Source organism: Crinia signifera, chromosome 12 (assembly GCF_055691185.1).
Source record: "Crinia signifera chromosome 12, ASM5569118v1, whole genome shotgun sequence".
Taxonomy (NCBI): domain Eukaryota; kingdom Metazoa; phylum Chordata; class Amphibia; order Anura; family Myobatrachidae; genus Crinia; species Crinia signifera.
In genome coordinates this window covers 30554314-30578781 of record NC_139228.1, presented here as the reverse complement: position 1 = coordinate 30578781, position 24468 = coordinate 30554314, and the positions used below count along the sequence as shown (strand labels likewise).

The 24468-nt window shown below is 45.2% G+C and overlaps 1 protein-coding gene across 1 annotated transcript; it reads left to right on the top strand.

The window, feature by feature from the left end:
• Positions 1-1895: 1895 nt before the first annotated feature.
• On the top strand, positions 1896-22578 carry SYNJ2BP (synaptojanin 2 binding protein). Its single transcript, XM_083166878.1, has 4 exons — positions 1896-2060; positions 8645-8781; positions 11991-12086; positions 17032-22578. Exons 1-4 carry the CDS (start codon positions 2003-2005, stop codon positions 17173-17175), a joined length of 435 nt encoding a protein of 144 aa, XP_083023004.1. The 5' UTR covers positions 1896-2002; the 3' UTR covers positions 17176-22578.
• The last annotated feature ends 1890 nt before the right edge of the window (positions 22579-24468 follow it).

Here is a 24468-nt window from a genome sequence, read left to right as displayed (position 1 = left end):
TTGATTGGTTGATCGGCAACATCTCCATTTGTCTGTTTTAGAAGCTTTAATAAATCTACACCTGGTCTGATAACTCCATGCTACTCTTGTCATTGTGCACGTGCCAACGACTTCTTAAGGTGGCCATACACTAGTGCGCGGTATTGCATGCTAGCCATCATTGTGTACACAATGTATTGCATGTGATCCCCTTCACCACCCCGGATAGGATAGATCCTTACTGCGGCGGGGACAATCCGTGGATATAACGTACGATGCACGGGACAGCGCTTCGGATCTTTCCACATGATTTATGCTGCGAAATTGTGTAAAAATGGCCCAATTCGCACTGGTGTATGCACACCTGTGTATACCTGCCCTGCCGAATACCCGCCCCCACCTTGCCATTTCCTCTTGCAACAATGCCAGGGGATGTGCAATGAAAACACAACCCCTCGCATGCTGCTGCGGCCATCCAATGATGTCTCAGGGGAAACTAAATGTTATTTGCGGCCACCGGGACGAAGACCGGGCAAGTGTCTGACGTCCTGTGACATTAGCCGCCGCCCCAGGCCCACATGGTCCTGCCTGCATACCCATGGGAAGGCCCAGCGTTTTCATGGAGACGCCCATAAAACGCTGCGCTTCTCATGGGCAATCCCCGTCCCCGACCGCCCCGATCCCTGCGAACGGCTCAGCGACTATGCAAGTCGCTAAAGCCATTTGCAAAGGGGACCTGCACATGCGCATAAAAGGCCACGCTCATGCGCAGTCCTACAACCATCGTGACGGGGCTGAACTTCTGTTTAGAGTAGATTGGAATCACCCCGTTAGTTTTAGCTAAAAGTTGCCTTTTAGTTTTGACCCCTAAAAAAAGGGCAGGGTGTTATGCCATCTGCTCAGCTTGGGTCTCCAAAAAGACAGAGACTCTCTGGCAGGGCTTCCATCAGAATTGTGGGGCCAAGGATTGAACAATGTAGGCAGAGCCCCCCCTTCCCTTCCTCAGTCACCTGGAATGACTGGTGAGACCTCCGGCGTCCGCAGCACTGGCCGCACTGCTCACCCTCTACATCGCTTCATGGGAAATGTGAACTTCGTCTATCACAAATTATATTTTGTAAACTCTAGTCCTGGGACCCCTTTCTGTCTGAGCCCAGGACTGGAGTCCCTGCAGTCTCTCCCCTCCACCTCCCTCTCTCCCTTTTGGGGGGGTGGTATAGGAGCCCGACAGTCAGGATCCCGACAGTCATTAGCCCAATGTCGGGATCCCGACTGCCCGCACTCAGACAGCGGAGGGTGCGCAACAAAGCCCCTTGCGGGCTCGTTGCGCTGCGGGCACAGAGGCTCACTACCTATTCTATCTCTATGGGGGTCGTGGACCCCCACAAGGGAGAATAGCCGGTGGCCATCGGGATCCCCCAGTGTCAGGGTGTCGGGATACAGACGTTGGGCTAATGACTGTCGGGCACACATCCGGCACCCCTTTGGGTGTGAGGTATAGAGAGTATACTGTATTCAGGTCGGGGGTCAATAAGTTGACACCAAATGGTCAACATGCGCTAGGTTTACAGTTACAAAAAGTTGTTAGATGGAATGTCAACAAGGTCTAAAGTTTGACATGACAACAGTCGACGCAAGTCTGTTTTTTAGATCAAAACTTGTATATAATATTTAGTACCACCCAATGACTGTTATACTGTACAAGTTTCCATAACAGCCCTGCATCCTATCACCAATTACACTGTGTTTATATGATAACTTCAATATTTTGGCTTAAGATAACAAACACAATCCCAGCCAGACCAGTCAGCACGATGACCGTCTTGCTGCAGCACCGGCTCACTGCGCTCTGACGTCACCGCCGGCCTGCGGCAAAGAACTACACGTTCCGTCATGCCTTGCGCTTTCCTCCCCACGTGGGGGCCGCCTGGCTGGCAGGCTGCATCTGCAGAAACAGAAAGTGCTCAGGGAGCGTTTCACCTTCAGCCCGTGCTGAGACCCGCGGGGGGGCGAGGAAGCCGCAATGAGCGCAGGATCCCAGGTTGCAGTGGAGGAGATCTCGCTCCACAGAGGGCCATCAGGTACCTAGCCAGCAGAGCAGCTCTCCGGCCCCCTGCTAATCCTCGGGGCACCCTCTCTGGAGTAGACCGGACGTGTCATGGGACTGTGCAGGCCTGGGGGGACCCGGAGAGGTGCACAGGATGGGGGCAGTTGTCACTAGACTAGTAACCATGTGCAGATCAGAGGGTCCCAGCTACCATATGTGTCCCTAATGTACCTATCAGGGGATCCAAGCTATTCTCAATGCCCCCAATGTACCGATGAGGTAGTCCCAGCTACCCTATGTGTACCAAATGTACTGATCGGGGAATCCCAGGTACCCTATGTGCCCCAGTGTGCAGATCAGGAAATCCCAGCTACCCTATGTGCCCCCAATGTACTGATCAGGGGATACTAGCTACCCTATGTGCCCCAATGTACTACTCAGGAAATCCCAGCTACCCTATGTGTCCCCAATGTGCCGATCAGGGGATCCCAGCTGCAGTCCACCTCAATGTCAACAGTGTAAATGACAGCATGAACAATGCCAACATATAAAATGTTGACAGTGAAAATAGGGATTAGGTAAAAACGGGAACGGTCCCTATCCTGGAAGGCTGCAGGATGAATCTAAACATATTTGCTGTTGAGCAACTATTTTGTGCTTTTTATGGATTTATACAATTCCGCGCTAAATGTGTGTGTGTGTGTGTGTGTGTGTGTGTGTATGTGTATATATATATATATATATATATATATATATATATATATATATATATATATATATATATATATATATATAGGTACTTATGTAATATCTGGGCTCCCGTTTTTCTTATGAGACCGCGTCCCCTCGCGGGGCTCGCTGCGCTCGCCACGCTTCGGGCACGGAGGCTCTCTGCGCTCGCCACACTATATAAAATCAACTCCATGCGTAGTTGGGTAGTAGGGGTATGAAAAAATGGGGTGCATTTAACATGGGAGCCCAGATAATACATAAGTACATATATATATATATATATATATATATATATATATATATATATATATATATATATATATATATATATACAGTCAGGTTGCGATAAAGCGGCACTGGAAGACTTGTGAAATCCTTTATTGCTGGTTCAAGACATACACTCTGTCCGACGTTTCGGGGATCAACCGTCCCCACACACCTTGATAAAGGGGACGGTTGATCCCCGAAACGTCGGACAGAGTGTATGTCTTGAACCAGCAATAAAGGATTTCACAAGTCTTCCAGTGCCGCTTTATCGCAACCTGACTGTATCTACTTACTAAGAGAGGGCACGGAAGCAGCTGCAGCATTAGCAGGAGTGCCGGACCGTCGAAAAGTATATATATATATATATATATATATATATATATATATTCTCCAGATTAGTGCTTTGTGGATCTGGTGTGTATGATGTAGTGCACCAGGCATCTGCATAACACTTGCAGTACATAGTATTAGCCCCCATCCATAGTCACTGTCCCAGGTTGTAGTCAGTATTCCAGCGGTCAGAAGACCGACACCAAGATCCTGACTGCCGAGATTACCGCCAGCTGGAATCCTGGCACACAGGGTCTATTTTACCTTGTAGGGGTCCACTATACCCATATAGGAGGAATAGAACCTTGTGGCAAATGAGCCACCGTGTCCGCAGCAAGCCCACAAAGATCCTCATTGTACTCCTCCCGCTGCCAGCTTTCCGGTGGGTAGGACCCCTACAGTCAGAAAATCGTACGTAACCCACTGTCCCGGTGCGGTTCTGCTGGAAATCTGGGCTGTGTGATGAGATTGCGGCCTCTGATTGGCCGTCACATTCACCAAGCCTTCTGCAGCCATTAAGCACAGTACGTGTGTCCATTCCGTATCACAGACAATAATGCAGGAGGACTGGATTTATTGCTCAGTTCCCAGGGCTGTCCTTTGCGGAAGGAGCCAGCTATAAAAGTGTCTAGTAGGCAGTAGTGCAGCTTTCATTCTGACTTTGCCTCAAGTTACAACTCGTTTAACTTCTCTATACGTTTTACAAGTGCAAAATAACATGAGAATTGTGTCATTAAAAAATTGCATATTTTTTTATTAGATTCATTAACGTATGCCTTGACAATAACGCCCCTGGCCTCTTCCAGCTTAAGCAGTTACTATAACTGATGCCTGTAATTGTGATAATTAAACTATACATAAGTAATGAACTTTGCAGAAGCCGGAAGTAGAAACTACTAATGGATCACACAACATATTCCCAAAGGCCCTTACACACTAGGCAATTTTGAGCCCACAAGGGGCTTTGTTGTGCACCCCCCGCTGTCTGAGTCCGGGCAGTTGGGCTAACGACTGCTTGGATCCGACTGTCAAGCTCCTATACCACCCCCCCCCCCCCCCCCCCCCAAAAAAAAAGGGGGGAGGGAGGAGGAGAGGAGAGACTGCAGGGACTCCAGTCCTGGGCTCAGACACTTTTCCTGTTTTTTCCCTTCGCTAGCTGTTGGTGTCAAGGTGATTGACAGAAAGTAGGTGCCTGGGGGTGGTAACTGGCCATTTAGTGGGAGTGCTTAGAAAACCGCTAGGCGTGCCTAGGAAGACAGACATGTCAAAGCTTTTTAGGGGAGGGTGTGAGACGTCCGCTCCAGGTTGGATAGGCCTGTATTCATCGCAGCCACCAAGCAAGTCCCTGGCTCCTCCTAGCTTGCGATAACTGGTGCCCAGTGACAAACATCATTTGATGAGCCTGTAATGAAGGCTTTTGGACATTTTTGCTTCACCGCAAATTCTACGCAAGGTGTATACATTCATTCGCACCGTGTGCATGTTTATTCGCAAGGCAGGATTTCACGCTAACGGGGCAGCGACTACCTGATCACTGCTAATCCGCTGAGTGGCAATCAGGTCTGAATTACCCTCACAGTCTGCTGGATTGAAGGCTAAGGGGTATATTAATTAGTGTAGGATCCATTCAGACATTCATTTGTTGGGATGGATCCGACACTAGCTATTCAATGCAGCGGCCAAATCCGACTGTCGGATTTGGTTGGCCGCTGATTGATGGTCACCCAACAGCATTGGGTGAGCTGCTCTGGCCCGGCGACGGGACAGGTGAGTGATGCAGGAGGCGGGCGTTGCTGCTCACCTGGCACTGTCTTCCCTGCCTCCATCAGACCTTTCCAGATTGAGAAGGTCGGAAACGAGGCCAAAACCTGTCGGATTTGGCTGCATTTCCGACGAGCAGGTGGATCAGCGGCTATTCTACCGATTCAGTTGGGTTCCGACAGGTCAGAGCATTCGTACCTGTCGGGGAAAAGCGATTGAACAGGTCCCTTCCAACCTATTCTGTTCTGAAACTGACGTCTTTTCAACAAGAGGGTTTTCACAACAATTGAATGTAACCCTAAGTGGAAAAATGTGCCATTACTCCATTCTAGCTGTGTTATTTGAGTGAAAGGGGAGCTTTTTTGGGGAATGGGGAATCTACCATGGTCAACTACTATGTACTTTCTTCAGAGCATTGAGTATTCTTTTTTAAAGAGCACTTCTCTGAAAGTGGCCGCCAGAATGATATACTCGTTTTGTATATATTGGATCATAAAATGTTAATTTATGTTGACAAGAGCTCTTTAAATGACAGAGCCCCGCTAATTCATCACTGAAAGGTTTGTCGTTTTTTGCCGTACTTATTAGCGTAAGATTGCGTTTCTCCCGAAACATCCTTCCACATGACACAGTCACCTTTGTATTACTACTGAGGATAAATGAATAGCCCAAATACATACAGTGACCTTTTGTGACATTGAGAACCTTTTATTTGTGGCACAACTGCTCTTAATGAAATATAATTAGAACAATAGAAAAAAAAAAAGTCGGTGATGAATCATATAGTATCTACCTGCTTGGGACATGGAACTTGATCTCCAGGATATAGGGGGGGACGCACTTAGTGAGTGATGTAATAAAACCACTCATCTAGGTTTCATTGATTTTTGCAGGCAGATTATTCTGCTGACTGTTCACTGAGCATCAGGGATTTAATGGTGTCTACAGTTCTCCAGAAAACCACAACATTGACTCCAAAGAAGCTAAATGTACTTGATAAGGATTTACAGTAAAATGTATTTACTACAGAGGTGGCTCATGTACAGGGTAAAAGATGATACAATGCTAGATACACAACAGACGGTTTAGGTTAGTGTGCGTTCTAGCACCCAGCATCTTTCAAAAACCATGCAGTTTCTTTTCCCTGCCTGGGGGGGGTAGTTCTCTGCTGTAATGCTTCTAGCGCAGTGTGGTCTGCATATCCATTCTAAAATACAGACCACGCTGTGCTAGAAGCACCACAGCAGAGAGCAATACCCCAGGTAGGGAAGCGGTGCTGCACTGGTTTTGAAAGATGCAGGGGGCTAGAATGAACATTGTAGAGTAACCAACCACAATTTTTTCCAATTCAGTTTCTCCCTAAGGTCCTGATTCAATTGTTTAGTTGGAACTGATCTTCAATCTAAAGCGACGGGAGATCGCAGGAGACATTCAAATGGATGATTTTTTTACACATATCGTGCCCATTGTCACGTTAGGCGTGCATAGCGGCTAAACCCAATCAAACTAATGGGCTTGATGCAAAAAGTCCCATTTGTATGCTCGAGTTGAAACGACAGTGGCGGCAGCCATATGCGTCTGAAAAGAGCTACAATTGAATAGCTCCGCTGGGTGCCGGCGTGGAAAAAAACGTGTGAATATGGCTAAATGTCTCTAAAGATAGTCAAAGGGACGCATTTAAATGCATTTTCCGGATGACCTCGTACTCACTGTGTATGCGACAGCTGTTATGATGAAATAACCCTGTGTATATAATATGACATTTTCAGAAACACAAACCGTTCTTGCTTGATATTTCAGTCTGTTATTTTAGACCTACTTGACTGCAATGTGCAGAATATTTATAATATATTGGCTAGGCATTCAAAAAAGCAGTCCTCGGGGAACCCTAAAGGTCCAGGCTTTAAGGGTATCCATGCTTAAGCACAGGTGGCTTAGTGTATGTCAGTCAATTTGATTTTACCATCTGTGCTCAGCCATGGCTATCCTTAAAACCTGTAATGTCAGGGTGTCTTGATGACCGAGTTTGGGACCCACTGGTATAGGCAGTTGCCAATCGGCAAAAGATCTAATATGAGGTAGTCAGGAAGGACAGTAACTATAATTGAATGATTGCATGTATAGTGGAGTTTCTAGCACGTCTGGTCTGTATAGCCTTGCTGAAATACAGACCACACTGTGCTAGAAGCACCAAAGCAGAGACACACACCCCAAGCAGGGAAGAACATCTGCATGGGTTTTGGAAGATAGTGGGTGTTTAAATGAACACATGTATGTGGTCATTGTCCAACCATGCTACATGTGCCGTTATTTCTACCATTGCAGATCACATGATTCAATAGAGCAGTTTGCGTAACAATGGCATTTTTGCATTTATTCAAATATATTTTATATGTAATTTTATACATCACTTATTGATTTGTATAACTTGAGTGTCTTGACGGTTCCTCTCTGCCACACCAGTAATCCACTGCAGTATTATATTATCTATTCATGCATAGTACCAACACCCATCCATCTGAGAACACCAGATTTTCAGATCTGCAAGCACATTTATACGTCAGCGTGTGGCCGGGTATAACAGATCCTACCACTTGATTTGGCTGCTGCAAAGTCCATTAGCAGGAATACTGCCAGGAAGTCTGCAGTGTGTAGATGCATACTGCAGCTTTATTCTAAGCTACGGAAACGCACTCATGAGCCTAATATATCGGTAACCATTATGGCAGCATCGCTCTATAGCCTATGAGTGTTTTCAGTTTAGAAGACCTTTACATTTTGTGCAAATGATGTGAATATTTTCACACATTGGACCTGATTCTGGTGAGTTTGCAAAAGCAAACTCTTTATTTAATGGGCAAAACCAGGTGGGGCAGATGTAACCTGTGCAGAGAGAGTAACATTTGGGTGGGGTGTGTTTAAACTGAAATCTAAATTGCAGTGCAAGAATAAAGCAGCCGGTATTACTCTGCACAGAAACAAAATAACTCATCCAAATGTAACTCTCTCTGCACATGTTACATCTGCCCCACCTGCAGTGCAGAATGGTTTTGCCCATTAAAGGAGGATTTCGCTTTTGCAAGTGAACCAGAATCACCCCTATTATGTGGGGCAGTCACTTATGTACAGTATCCCACGGGCATTTCTATGATGCCCGGCTGCCAACATGTATGCTAATTTCAGTAGTCTAGTATCGCTCAGCACCATCTCTCCGTGTGTAGGCACATTTAGATTTGGGGTTGTTATTTTTTTTTCTGTGCAGGGTATATACTGGCTACTTTATTCTTACACTGCAATTTAGATTTCAGCTTGAACACACCCCATCCAAATCTAACTAACTCTCTGCACCTGTCACATCTGCCCCACCTGCAGTGCAGCATCCATTGGCAAAAATTGCAGGTCTTGATTTCTACAAATTTAATGCATGTAACCATATACGATTTACGAAGACGTAATTGAGACAAAATTCTAAATAAATGTTAGTTTAATCCGTGCACTGAGCTCATTTATTGTGCTTCATTTATTCAGGTCTTGGTTTCAATATTGTGGGCGGCACGGACCAACAGTATATATCGCACGATAGCGGCATCTACGTCAGTAGCATCAAAGAGGATGGAGCAGCGGCGCGGGACGGTCGGCTGCAGGAAGGGGACCGGATATTAGAGGTAAGTGACCGAATCTGCTGCAAATGAGTGTACACTATCTACCTCTTCTTACCGCTATGGCTAGGGATGCCAATCCCGGGGCATTTTTTCAATCCCGGGAATCGGGATTGAAAAATGCGCAATCCCGGGATTGAAATCTCTAAGGGGCGCACACAGTGAGCCGGGGCAAAAAACAAGCACAGTGCCTCCGGGAGAGGGCGGGTGGAATCGGTTGTGGCACAAGCAGCAAAGCAGGAGGACAGGCAGCCGAAGCTGCACAGGAGAACTCAGAGGTGCACGGTCACTCTAGAGCGGATAAGGGCGGTGCAGCGTGACGGTCAGAGGTCACGCGGCGTAGGCAGCACTGCCCATACCCACTCTAGACTGCAGGCCAGGGATCGGAAACACTTGGGCAGCGTCTGAGCGCCCACTCAGACGCTGCCCGGCATTAGATATGGGAAGGTCCAATTCCGGGATTCAAATCCCAGCGTTTTTGGGCGAAATCCCGCCGATCCCGGGATTGGCCACCCTAGCTATGGCCCTGCAACTTGCCTTCTGTCCATGCTACAAGGAATGTATTTGTGTTCTGAAGTCATGAATGTGTAATAAATTGTCAGAGACATTTTATGGACCAATGTACTAAGCGAGAGAGATTCTACCAACCAATCAGCTCCTACCTTATTTTCCAAACACTGCCTGCAACATGACAGACAGGATCTGGTTGGTTGGTAATTTATAGCTCTCCAAAGCTTAGTACATATCTGCCTTAAGGAGGAAGTGGGTGATGTATGCATGTGAGCCTTTACACCAGAGTTCACCTAACTCCATCTTTTATAGTCTAGATTTAAAGACTATCCATGTTCGAGTCCATATGTTTATTCAGATTGACTGGTGTACTATGACACCTGTGCTCAAGCATGGTTATTCGTAAAACCCAGGCTGTAATGGAGGAGTTTGGGAAACTGTTTGACATGAAGACCTCCTGTATAGCAGGAATGCCAGGTTTCTTAGCATTGCGATGTATTATAAAGTGTATGTCTTGTCTGTATCACATCAGCCGGCTGCTGGTATGTGCTGAGACATTAGTGCATTACACATGTTTAGTGATCCTGCAGGGCAGCATGAGTGACACGGGACAGGTACATCAGCAAAGTGGATGGGCCTGGCCTCTGCCGTCGTCTATGTGGTTGGGCCTAAGTGCCACCGTCACTGTTGTGGGCGTGCCCTGTAACTACGGAGGTGCTGGGCTTCCCCTGAGCACGACATCTACTCAGGTAGCCGCGGAGACAGATGGGCCGGCTGATTTAGCCTCAATGCCCTTATGGGCCACGGTGCCCTGCTTAAACAGCCTAGTGTGAACACTACGGGGGAAATTTACTAAGATGTGTATTCTACTTCACATGTGATGTTGCTATGGGCAACCAATCATAATCTACTTCTTATTTAGCACCCTCTAGAAGATAGACAGGTTCTGATTGGTTGCAGATAGCAACATCACATGTGAAGTAGAATACACATCTTAGTAAATTTCCCCCGTAGTGTTCATGCTAAAAGGTGTGTTTCCTGAGAAGGGAGTTCTAGTGAAGATGGATTACCAACCCTTAGCTACTAAGCAGAATCTACTTCTTATCTACCGCCTGTGATTGAATACTAATCTGCTAATTAATGCAGTTTTTTTTTTTTTTCCCTGAGTGGGATTGAAACCCTGCAATCTGATTGGCTGCCTATAGCAAAATCTCTTCATTAGAACGCCTTCCTTCGAAAATAAACCCCTGTGTGCGGAGTCTAAGGTGGCACACACAAGTAACTATAGCACTGTCCTCAGTTGGCACGATGTGTAGTTACACAACAGACAAACTGCTCAGCTTTTCAATGATTATTAAGTGGCTATGAATGATGGCATTATTTAGCTAAACAAGGCACTTCTGGAGAAATCTGGTTTCTCAGTTCTCTACAGAATAATCCATGTTGCAAAAACGGGTTAATCATTGCCTTTGGGCCTTATTCACGCTTTTTAAATGAGCAGTTCATCTATTTAAATCTGGAATTCGTAGAGATTATTGATCTTTCTAATAGAAGCGTCCTGTGCCCATTGGGTACACCGCAGATACGGTATACTGTGGTCCAGGTGTGCTGCACTGTGCATGGAGGATGTATTCAACATAGAGCGACTATTGGTATGATAACAGGCTTCACAGCTTGCGGGTCAATGATTTATTTATTCCCATTTATTTATATAGCGCACACACTTTTACAGAATACTTGAACAATCACATCTACCCTGCCCCAGTGGAGCTTACAATCTATATTCCCTACCACATGTACACGCACAGGCATTGTATATTTTTGGATTGTGGGGGAAAACCGGAGTAAACCCACGCAAGCACAGGAAGAATAAACAAACTCCACAAGTCTGACCCAAATTACCAGTGACCAGAGTATTGACACAGCTCTTGTTTTGCTCCATTGGGAATGCAGTGTGAGTAAACACTCAGCTAAAAGGTACATGGGAACATTAATATTGCAGTGGAGGAAGAGGTGCGGAGGGATATGAGTGAAGTGTCTGTAATGCAGTTGCTGAGTGATGGGGGAAGAAGTTGGTATTACAGTGTGGGATATGACTCATGCGGCTCATCAGGAGATAGATGAAGGAGAGAAAGATGGCATTGCATGTTTTTGTACATACTCCGGACTGTTACTCATTACACTGGACTGCAAGAACCGGCCATTCTTTCTTGTTTGCTATCTGAATAAAAATGGATCTCCTAGGACAGGTCTGGCTAACCTGCGACTCTTTAGCTGTTGTGAAACTACACATCCCAGCATATCTTGCCACAGTTTTAGTATTCTCTAGAAGCAAAACTGTGGCTAGGCATGCTGGGACGTGTAGTTTCACAACAGGAGAGCCTCAGTGTTTTGATTGGTTGTTTTTGTGACATTGCTATGTTCATAGTTGTCCTTGGCGGTCTGCTTTGTGTTTGTGCGTAACCACATACACAAAACCATACTATACTCCACAAAGGCTACTGGTTTCCGTCTTTGTTGATCATTGAAGGTGGTAGGACATTTTGCCTTGCGTTTCTGAATCTAATTATCCGTGTCAATGGAAGCCAGTTCCTACAAGTGTCGTGTGTGTGGTCCATGCCAGGTTTTGCAGATGTTCCCTCAGGGTCATCGTTCTTCTATATAGGATAGCAATTTATGTCTTCTCATTTGTGTTCTGTTTGCAGGTGAATGGCGTCAAACTAGAGAATATCTTACACAATAAAGCAGTGGAACAGTTTAGGAGCGCTGGAGAACATGTGGTATTAAAGGTTAATCACCAGGTCAGTGACTATCCCTCGTCTGACTATTTGCTATATAGTGTTCCCCCTAGGAATTATGGGGGGCAGGGCGCTGGTTTGGCGGACCGGGCACGCCGACGTCACGGCAGGGGGCGTGCCCAGGCTGCCGCGTCACGGCAGGGGGCGTGCCCGGGCCGTCACGGCAGGGGGCGTTCCCGGGCCGCTGCGTCACGGCAGGGGGCGTGCCCGGGCCGCTGCGTCACCCCAGGAGGCGTGCCCGGGCCGCTACGTCACCCCAGGAGGCGTGCCCGGGCCGCCGCATCACCCCAGGAGGCGTGCCCGGGCCGCCGCATCGATGAAGGGGCTTGCCCGGCCATGACTACGTCACTGAGCCGCCGGGACGCTGCTAATGGGGAAGGGCGCATTTTGCCCTTTAAAAATCGGGCAGGGCGCAGCGCCCCGCTAAAACAGCCTAGCGGGAACACTACTATATATATGTAACCTACCTCAGTGCATGTGATGTCACCAATTCAGTGTTTATTAACAATGCATACAACACAATGTATATCTGTAAGTTATTAAAAAAAATTTTTGCATGTAATTATTTTCTTTATATAATGCAAAAACTTTCCGTGCCTAACTGGTGTTAGTTTGTTCCTGTGGGGTAGATGTATCAAGATAGTCCCAACCAATTGGCAGTTAACTAATTTTAAAGATTGTTTCAAAATCATAGTCAGGAGCTGATTGGTTAGTACTATTTCTCAAGTTTTTTTTGTACCGAATTTTGACATAAGTCTCAATGGAGACTGTATCAGTGTACCATATCCCCTCACATGGCGAGAGCACAGTGCTGTGCTCAGCACACTATATTATCTTTTCCCTCCATGCCCTAGTGGATGGTAGGGTATGAAATAGCGCCTGTTTTGAGGAAAAAAATGCGAATAACTCATGTCTACGTTTTAATTGTCGATTTTCCCATTGTCTACCTCAACCTATTTCATGTGTCCATCTAAGCCCTATTCCTCTGTAATGCCACTGGGTAGTTTAATTTCTTAGACTGTTAATTTACCCTTTCCTGGTGTTTTTCACTCATATGCTTGTAGTACGTTGGACATCTAGTTTTGAGGGCGGGATGTACTAAGGAAAATGTGGTAAAAACCCCGTTTTCGGGGGGTTTACCGCATTTTCAAGTGTACTAATATCTTGCCACTGCGTCTTCGCCGGGCAGGGTATCACCACCTTTGGGTGGCGATACCCTATAGAAGCTTATGGACTTCTATCACCAACCACCACAGATGCCTACCCCCCTCCCCGTCCTCCATCAAACTCCTCCCCCTAGCAGTATGTCACAGCCGGATGTCCTTCCGGCGGCAGGGGGGAGGAGGAGGAGCCAGGGACAGCCACGAAGCCAGGGATGTAACGGAGACTGCCCCCCACACCACATCACAGGTATACGGGGGGGCCTCCGCCACCACTTTGTGATGCTAGTCACATATTTTAATACATGCGGCAACAACACTGCGGCGATGTATTTTAATACATCCCACCCTGAACTCTTCAGGTGTGTTAGCTATCCGTATCAGTGCACCATGTGATGTCAGAGAGCGAGGAAACATTGAACATGAGAAAATGTGAAGGGAATTGGAGACTGAGGGAAAATTGCTTAATTAGCGAGTTCTGCTTCTCCCAAATGGGTTTTTAGGTCTGCCACATGTTGTAATGGTTCCTTGCATTTACCTCTGTGTAATAGAATGCAATAGTGTTCCAGTGCAGTGGCTACAGATTATGTTCTTCCTCAGAGCCAGAGCAGAAATACAGGGGCCCTGGAGTGGGACAGGCTTCCTGCTCTGTTGCTCAGGGTAATTTCAGTAAGCTGGAGGCAAGGAATCAATCCTGACAGCTTGAATTAGTTTTACAGAGCATATTAAAACAATGGCTGACGCAGAGATAGGTAGCACATCGGCTGTATTTTTTATTACTTAAACCCAGATAGAAACCGTTTCTATGACTACAGCTGCAATTCAGAATCACTAGTGAAACATGCACCTATATTCATTTTGCCTTTCGTGAGGGAAAAAACACTAGGAAATCTAAATAGAGGTTATGTTGCACTGTGCAAGGACCAAAAATTTTATTGGTTTATTTTATTTTTTATTTGATCAGGTTATTTATGTTCTAATATATTTATACACAGGAGGTAGGTGGCAGCACGGTGGTGTGGTGGTTAGTTTTTTTTTTTACCTCACAGCAAAGAGGTCCTGAGTTTGACTCCCACCAAGGTCCACTCTGGGAGGGGTATGTGGGGGTTCTCAAACTCGAACCCCACACAGTTCACGTTTTCCTGGTCACCTGACAGGATGCACTCATTAATGACTGACACATTTTGAAAGATAAACAGGTGGAGCTAATTATTTCACTTGATTCTGTGTGGGGTCCTGAGGACAGATGGCCAGATTCTCTAATCTTCAAAAGTGATAAAATTCAGAGTGATAAACAGCCAACCAATCAGCTCCTGCCTGACATTTTTCAAACACAGTCTGTGACATGGCAGGTAGGAGCTGATTGGCTGGCTGTTTATCACTCTCCATTTTATCACAACAGCCAGCCAATCAGCTCCTACCTGCCATGTCACAGACTGTGTTTGAAAAATGTCAGGCAGGAGCTGATTGGTTGGCTGTTTATCACTCTGCATTTTATCACTTTTGAAGCTTAGAGAATCTGGCCCAGAGTTTGCGAACCTGTGCTATAAGTTGCTTGGTTTCCTCTCAATATTCAAAAATGTACAGATGGGTAAATTAATTACGTACTTGTGTAGTTTCACGGCAGCACCTTACGCTACGTTGTCAGCGTAGCCCAAAGGCAGCCTAGCACAGTCAGCATAGTGTCCCTGCGGCAACCCAGCGTAGTGTCAGGAAGCGTAGTCACTGTACTGTCCCTGCGAGCCACAGCTCTGTCCCTGGCAAGCCTAGTGAGCGCCTCTCACACAGCGCCGGTAACCGACAGATCCTCTGCGATGGTGGACGAAGTGTGGCAAGCCCGAAGCGTGGCGAGTGCAGCGGTATACACATCAAGTAATACGGGCTGGTTTTACGCATCCCCTTGCTGTGCTCGCCACACTTTATAAATTCAACTCCACGCTGACGTGAATAGTGGGGGTATGAACAGGTCGGGAGGACGCATACCACGGGGCTCGCTGTTACGCTGGCTGCGGGAACACGCCGCTGATACTGACGGGGACACTACGCTGACTATGTAACTGCCGCTGTGAAACTACACAAGTACCATTAATTGTCTTGTACTTTTGTGTGGATAATATAGTAGGCAATATAGATTGTAAGATACATTGGGGCAGGGTTCTTGTGAAAATGACTATTGTCTGTAAAGTACTGTGTAATGTGTGCCCTAAATCACAGGTACTCAAACTCAGTCCACAGGCCCCCCACACAGTGCATGTTTTGCAGGTCTCCTCAAAGAATCACAAGTGAAATAATTAGCTCCACCTGTGGATATTTCAAAATGTGTCAGTCAGTAATGAGTGCAGCTGTCAGGTGACCTGGAAAACGTGAATTGTGTGGGACCGAGTTTGAGAACCACTGCCCTAAATAAATCCCTATTCAAACAGTGCCATGCATTGCTGTTTTGGGCCTCAAAAGCCTGTTTGTAAAGTGGTGCCTTATTTGTAATTGATTTCAACAGCAGTACAGGGCAGTGCTTTCAATCCCCCAGGGCATACAAACAGTGCATGTTTTCCAGATCTCCTCACAAAATCAAATATTTAAAAGGTACTACCTGTGGATCTTTTAAGATAATCGGCGCACTTCTCTAAAGAGTTTTCCTATTTTTCCTCATTTTTCAGATGTTTATGAGTACTGAAGTGATGCCGGGACTATTGCAGGTACTCTTTACCTAGCACGGCACCCACGATTTTGATCGTGGGCATCGCAGGTAAAAAAATCGCGGGCATCGCGGCCATTGAATGCACTAAAAATCGGGTGCGACGCGACCGACGCGATGCCCGCGATTTCCCATAGGGAACAATGTTAAATTTCTCAATTGACCCGATTTTACTGTTCAATGCCTCAATTGACACGATTTTTCCATAGGAAACAATGTTAAATGGCCCACAGAGGCAAAATAGCCACCCTGAAGTGTGAAATGGCCCCCACAATTGGTAACGCCACCCCACGATCAACGTCAACCCGAAGCGTGGCGAGCGGCGGCGGTACGCGTCCTACGACCTTTTCATACCCCCACTATCCACGTCAATAGTGTGGCGAGCGTAGCGAGCCACCGTGCCCGAAGCGTGGCGAGCGGACGCAGATACCTTCACAGGTAAATGCGTCCCTTCGTGGGCTTCACAGGTATCCGCGTCCCCTCGCGGGGCTCGCTGCGCTCGCCACGCTTCGGGCTCGGTGGCTCGCTGCGCTCGCCACACTATTCTATTCTCAACTCCACGCCGACGTGGATAGTGGGGGTATGAAAAGGTCGTAGGACGCGTACCGCCGCCCCTCGCGGGCTCGCTGCGCTCGCCACGCTTCGGGTTCACGTTGATCGTAGGGTGTCGTTAACAATTGTGGGGGCCATTGCACACTTCAGGGTGGCTATTTGGCCTCTGTGGCCCATTTAACATTGTTTCCTATGGAAAAATCGTGTCAATTGAGGCATTGAACAGTAAAATCGGGTCAATTGAGAAATTTAACATTGTTCCCTATGGGAAATCGCGGGCAATGCGTCGGACGCGTCGCACCCGATTTTTTTAGTGCATTCAATGCCCGCGATGGGCGCCGTGCTAGGTAAAGAGTACCCTATTGCATTATAACAGAAAAAAATGTTTTTAAAACCCAAAAAAACTCAAGCTAATATTTAGCACGAGGAGGTCATTAATGATGTGTATTGTCTTAACAATATGTCTTAAAACTTTGTGCAAACATAGTTTGTATTTTTTACTCACCGTCCCTCTTCTTTTTTGCCCCCTTCCTTTTTACAGAGTCACCTAAATGGCCCTCTGGGAAGCAGAAGCGACAGAGATTCTGAAGGGACGTCACTAACCATGATTGTGGTGCCTGTAATACTAGCTGCTGTGGCCATCTTTGCACTCGTAAAATACCGGCAACGTATGACGAGGTTCTGAAAGGCCACAAAAATGTGCTAAGAAGAGAAAATATAGCTTTATATACTAATGTCCATATATGCTGTCACATGAGATACCTCCACTGTATCTACTGCCTAGATAGATGTCATAGCTTGGAGTGGTACACAGGAATGTAATGAGTACAATCGTCCTGAGAGTATATGGTATCTTGCGTTACATCTCCACATTGACTACACAATTGTTATGCTCCTGTCGTGTTAATTACTATGAAATAAGTCATGTTTTTGAATGATTACTGCATCATGCTAATAATTATTTCAAATCATTTAACACTTTCCAATGTAATGTCGAGCAGCCTTCACCTTATAAGTTACTGTATGTGGACACTAGTGTGTGTGATGGTTTTTGAGCATGGAAGCTATTTTCTGTTCATTCCCTTTTTTTTTTAATTACAAATTTTTTTTTTTTAAGCCAACTTTTTGTAAGGATGATGCATGGCTGGAAAACTTTATCATGATGCAATATTAAACGTAGGGGACACATGGGTGCTGTGACTGCTCAAGACTTGTACCCAGGGCGCCTGGTAGGGTTGGGGTCATAGGGTCAACCTCTAAAGGTCGACAAATTAAATAAGTCAACATGACTAAGATCGACAGGGTCGGTCAGTCGACGCAATCATTAAGTTGACATTGGCAAGGTCGACAGTCAAAAGGTAGACATGAGTTTTAAAAAAAAAAAAATCAACAGAAGTCGACAGTGTACCGCATCCCATCGCATGGATTGTTGCGCTCGGCGCGTTATTATATTCTCCCTCCACGTCCTAGTGGATGGTAGCGTATGTTATACCACTTGTTTTGGGGGAAATATACGAGAAACACTAATGTCGACCTTAACCATGTCTACCTGTTGTACCAATTCTACCTGTTTTTATGTGTTGACCTAGCGACAGTATCTGGTATTTGCAATTTTAATTTTCCTGCACACAGCAAGTAGCGATTGTCAGATTGGGCTGGTTGGAACAAAATCCTGGTAATGGATGAGAGCAAATGACAGTTGACCATTTGCTTTTAAATGCTGGAAAACTGCCAAAAACTGTCATTCATATACTACCAGGTTTTTGTTACAACCAGCCCAATCTGACAATCGATCCAGCTTAAGGCATGGGTTGGCGAAACCTGTCCTCACCATCTACCAACAGTTCATGTGTATCAGACAACCCGTGGATCTATAGTAGGAATGATGCAGCAGGTTTGAAATTGTGACCGTTAGTAATGACTACAGCCGTGCGCCGGCTAGGTGACCTGGGAAATGTGACAGTTAGTAGTGACTACAGCCATGCGCCAGCTAGGTGACCTGGGAAATGTGACAGTTAGTAGTGACTACAGCCGTGCGCCGGCTAGGTGACCTGGGAAATGTGACAGTTAGTAGTGACTACAGCTGTGCGCCAGCTAGGTGACCTGGGAAATGTGACAGTTAGTAGTGACTACAGCTGTGCACCAGCTAGGTGACCTGGGAAATGTGACAGTTAGTAGTGACTACAGCTGTGCACCAGCTAGGTGGTTTGGAAAACGTGGACCGGTGATAGAGCTCTAGGACGTGTTTGGCCACCCCTGGTCTAAGGTGTGAATTTAGTAAGATGAGAGTTCTATTGAAGATTGGATGTTGCCCATGGCAACCAATCAGATGCTACTACTTATTTATTTAGCACCTTATAAAAGACCTTAGATACAATCTGATTGGTTGATATGGGCCACATCCCATCTTCAATAGAACTCCCTTATATGGCTAACTTGTGCACACATAAATAGCATGTGAGACCCCATGTGCCCCTACTCCAAGGAGCAAAGTCTCCACAATGCATTAGCTTCAACAGATTTAATAAGGGAAGATGGTAAAGGATAACATGGCCTCTACACAGTAAACCTGTTGTACAATTCATTTTATATTTATTTATGCCGTGTTCATATTTATCTGACTAGAACAAAAATCTAATGTGTTTGTTCTAAGGGCATTAGATTTAGGACCCTTTATGAGGCTTTCTTTATACCCCTCTCCTCACTAATACAAAGAATCTAGATAATAGCCATTAGTCAGAGGTAGTGCATTCCAATAACTGCTCTGCTGCATGAATGATTGGTAACATACAAGCAGGACTGCATTCTGTGGTTGTGACCCCTTTTTTCTTATCTATCTCCCTCCCTTGTCATTGTCCAGTTCTTTTTTTATTCTGTGTGACTGAAGCACTATCCTGCTTGGCCTTGACTCTTCTAAAGGGGTGTATACACTAGAACAGGGATGGGTAACCTTGGCTCTCAAGCTGTTAAACTACACATCCCAGCATGCCCTGCTACAGTTTTGCTGTTTGGCCATGCTAAAGCTGTTGCAGGGCATGCTGGGATGTATTGCACGATAACGACCATTGTTAATGATCTTTTCTTGCATGTCGTCTAGTGTGGACACAGAATGGGCGGGATGCACTTAAACAGAAATGCGGTAAAAACCTCAGCTGCGGAGGGTATTGCCAGCTTTTGCTGGCGTTTTCCTATAGAATCCTATGGGCTTCTTAATGCAGCGCTGTGTGAGGGATCCGTCACGGATTGTCCCAGCATGCCCCGTGGCCAGGCCAAACCTGTCCTTAAGATCTACCAACAGTCAATCTTTGTCAGGCCACCTGTGGATCTATAGTAGGAATGAATGCAGCAGGTATGAGAATGTGATAGTAATGACTACAGCTGTGCAACAGCTCGGCGATTTGGAAAATGTGGTCCGTTGTTAGATCTTGAGGACCGGTTTGGCCACTCCTATGTTAGTGCATAGGCGATGTGCGGCAAATATGGGCTGGCGGATGTTGGAGCATCCCTTCCTATATAATAAATAATGCACATGGCATTACCAGTGTCCTCCGACATCTGTATATGCAGGAAAATGGAGGCTATTGATAGCGAAAGCAATGCTGTGGGCTCATTGCGCCTCGTATCGGCAAGTGTGCATTGACCAAAACCGGTTACTCCTCCCATATCATGCTAGGTACACCTCTTCCAATGTATACCCAACTTATGTATCAAGCCCTGGAAGGAGGTAACGTACCAGCCACTCGGCTAACTACTGTTTTACAGGCTGTTTTGGTGGGTACTTTACCTCTCTCTACTTCAATTTTCTCCATGGTATTGTTCATCTCCCCGTATATATTACCTTAAATGAATAGTATTCATGTTTTAATAAACAGGCTTGTTTACCACCAACCTTCCCCGATATCCAGTTAGTAACATTCAAATTTCCACCAGTGGGGCCTGACATTAATTAGCCCCCACATTGCAGTACCAACCCCAACCATTTGTATTATTAGCCATTGTTTAATAAAGAGCTACCCCATAACATTAATACCTCCACCAGCCACTACATTTGATAATTCTCCACACACATAATGATTAATCCTGTTTCTTTTCTGTCAACTACAGTTTATATGCTTAAAGTTCATTAATGTTCACATAAAGCCATGGGATGGTAGCATGCTTTTACTACTGTCTAGTGGAAATGTGTAGGTTAAAGTAATGTTTCCCGGCCCTGCTCCTTCAGGCACATACTGTCTAGAATTCATTTTTATGCTAATTAATGGCCGCCCAATGGAACAATTCAATTGTTTGCACGCAACCATTAATAATTGGCTTGTGCGTACAGTTAAATCTGTGTAAAGTCTTAGTCAGCTTGCCCAGACCATGGACTTATTGCATTGATCGGTTTGCCACCTCAGAAGGCTGTGTGTAGAAATGTGTCCCCCAATTGAATTGCTCCACTACATCTACACTAGAATTGCCCCCTAACAATCCATTTTAAAGCCATCAATGCTGTTTAGGTCAAAATAACGCTTACTAATTAAGTCACCTGTGTTCAAGTCTAGTTATCCTTAAAACCTGGGCTTTGAGAACTGAGGTTGGAAAACGTTGGGTTATAACGTAAGACACTGAAGGGGAAAATGCAGTTGCCTGCAAAGGGTGAAAATTGTAATTGGCACATCTTTTAAACCCTGGTAGCGGCACCGCGTCTCGCACCTTTTGGGGCGAATCCTAAATGACTTGTTCCTAAAGAACTTGTTTGTTCTTTTATTTAGCGCAGTCTACATGTGTTCACCGGACAGTGAATGCATGGAATGGTGCAGAATGTAAACCATATGGATTGGGAACAGGTTTTTAACAAGGAAATTGGAATAATTATCAGGCATATAAAGCTGTAGTCTGATTTTCCTGTTAAGCTTAAAAAAACTTGTTTATTTTTAACTTGTCGCTTATTTCATTTGGGAGGATATTGCAATGACTAGATGGCAGTGTGTCAGGCAACACAGCCTGTGCAGCATTGTGGATGCTGTAAAACTGTCCCAATTCCCTTAAGTATGCTCAATAGATTATGTTCTGAGGATTTCCCCACTGGGAACAATTGAATAACTAAAGCCTGTGCCAAATGGTTGAACTTCTAGAAATGCAAAATGAGGTCTATTTGTGCAGACTTTTATATATTCATCATTTATGTTGAATACGGTTCTAAATGTTTTGCCCACATTGGGGGGGTATTTAATTAAGTCTGTGTTTTTGTAGCCGAAAAAAACCCTGGACTTTAGTATTACATTGTGGCCATTTTTGTAAACACTGCATTGGCGAAATATTACGAAAACCCAGTGAAACGGCCGCAGTTTTGAGAAAAACGTGGATTTGGGCGATACACGTGTGTTTTTTTTTTTTTTACTCTGCCAGATTTTAACTAGTTGTAAAATCAGCATTTGAATAGGTCGAATGTAAATTCGACCTAAAAATGGAAGACGGTGCAATTTTTCTCGACTAGTCGAAAAAAATGCCACTTAAATGAATACCCCCCATTATTATGTGTTGATTGAAAGGTGAGTGTCCCCTGCTTGTGAAATATTCAGTGAATGTACATCCCCAACGGTCATCTTTCACTCATTATCCCTGTGCTAAAAAGGAACTGGCCAGCTGTTGTGGATCGACATCTCCCATCATGCCCTGTCATATCTTTAGCATTCCCTAATAGCAAAACTCGTAGGGCATGCTGGGATTTGTAGTTTCACAACACCTGAAGAGCCACCGTTTGACCAGTCCTGTGCAAAAATCTAGGTGCTCGGTTAGTGAACGCAGGTAAAATGATTGGGAGGCTATAGTTTATATAGTATATGCAATTAGTAACGAAAGATGCAGCCTTCCCTATATTGTCTATGCACATGTTGAGAATGGCAATTAACACTTAATTTATGACTGATCAAGACACCTATACTATATCGTCAAGACTGTTTAAAACTAACATTTTACACACTGTAGCCAAATATGTTCCAAATTGTAATCATTATATATATTTTTTTTAAATGACATTGTGTGTGTGTATATGGTAGGAACTTCTTGGAGAAAAACTAGGAAATAAAGCAAGATGTCAAACCAGGATTTTCTGATGGTTGTTAATTCACAAAGTTATTAAGTGCATTTTTTTGGTGGGAAAAGTGATCTAAACTCTTTTTGTTTTACCCTGGCGTTGTGAGGTATAGCTTAAAGAACATTCCCACCCACATATAGGGGCATATTTATCAAACACTGCAGCAGATATTTCCATTCAGTGTGGGGATGCACTGCTGCCAGTCTTGGAGATTGGCCGCCTCAGCCTGCATTGTAGCCTATGGGCAACAGTTCACATATGCAGTCAGCAGAGGAGCCCTCACCGCATCACAGGGATGGGCTACCTTCAGAGTCCCTGTCTTTGGGCAGTATTCAATGAGAAAAATTCTCCGTGTTTTATGGTGAGTTTGTGCTTTTCTCGTGTTGGACGGAGAATTTTGGTCTCAAGAAGCGAACAACCCTATTCAACGTGCACTTCTCGCCGTCTTTCTAAGTGATTTTCGCCGTGTCTCTCCGTGTAGCAATTCTCCATCTTTTCATGGAGAAGTGGAATGTGAACTTTTAAAATAAAAGGTTTTTTGTTTTAATTTTAGGAATTTTATTCTGTGAAAGGGCATGCTATTTTTATTCATGTGCTTATAGCACATGAATATATATTTAATTAAAAAAAAAAAAAATATATATATATATATATATATATATATATATATATATATATATATATATATATATATATATATATATATATATATATATATATATGTATATATTTTTTTTACACAGAGCAGCCAGCAGGGGGCCGGGAGCCGAGCCGCTCATTAGATATTCATATATTCACTGCACCCGATCATTACATATGCATGATCGGGAGCAGTGAATTACACGGTCCCCTGCTGGCACCCCCCGGGGGGCAGCCTGTGCTTCCTGGGTTCTGGGGAGCCCACCTCCCCCCCCCCCCCCCCCCCCCCCCCCCCCCCCCCACATGCGTTCTGGGGCAGGCAGGGAGATGCTTCTCAAATTAGGCCATTTGGAAAAAGGCAGTAGAGGCCAGCGATGATTTCAAAACACTCTGCAACACCACTGAACAGTGTCATGCAGATACATAGAGAAAAACTTCACACACAGAGTCCCGCTGAAATGAGAGCTGGATTACATTTCAGAGGGGAAGTATCATTCTGTCTGCAGTACACTGGAGAAATCATTCATGCCCACAAACATCCATTGTGTGATCCTTATATACACATACATTGACATACACAAAGTTAAATAAGGTTCAGTAAGTAAAGTAATGCCATCTCGTGTTGTCTTATTCTAACTTCCCTGCCAGGGCAGGCCGATCACTGCTTCCTATCACATTCATTAGGGTACGCCACCTATCAGTCACTGTCCCTGTCAAACATTGAAGTGCGTAGTGTGACCAGATTTCTCCGTCTACAGTGCGCTCCAGCAGCTGAAATTTATTGGTAACTTGTTGAGGTGTATGGTGATACCCATGTCATGGGAATCTGGTCCGTGACTCTTTACAGATGTTTAAGATGAGCAACAATCCAGCCAGCCAAGTATGGCCACCACAGGAAGTGCACTGAACCTGTTTTTTTTTTTTACCTGACATTGACACCATTCACCACTGATGTGCCCTTTAAATGCAGAATCTGATCACATGACACTGCACACCTCAGTGTTAGACCATGTTTCGGCCATCCCCACCATCTTACAACTGATGTGAGGATGGTATGGTATGAGGTGTAGAAGCGGTGGTGTACATGAGTGGTTTTCAACATCGGTCCTCATGGACCGTCAACAGTTAAATGTTTTCCACACAAAATCGCAAGTGAAATTGCAGTAATTACCTCCACCTGTGATCTTTTAAAATGTGTCCGTGAATAATGAGTACACCTGTGCACCTGCAGGGGGACTTGAAAATGTGCTCTGTTGGGGG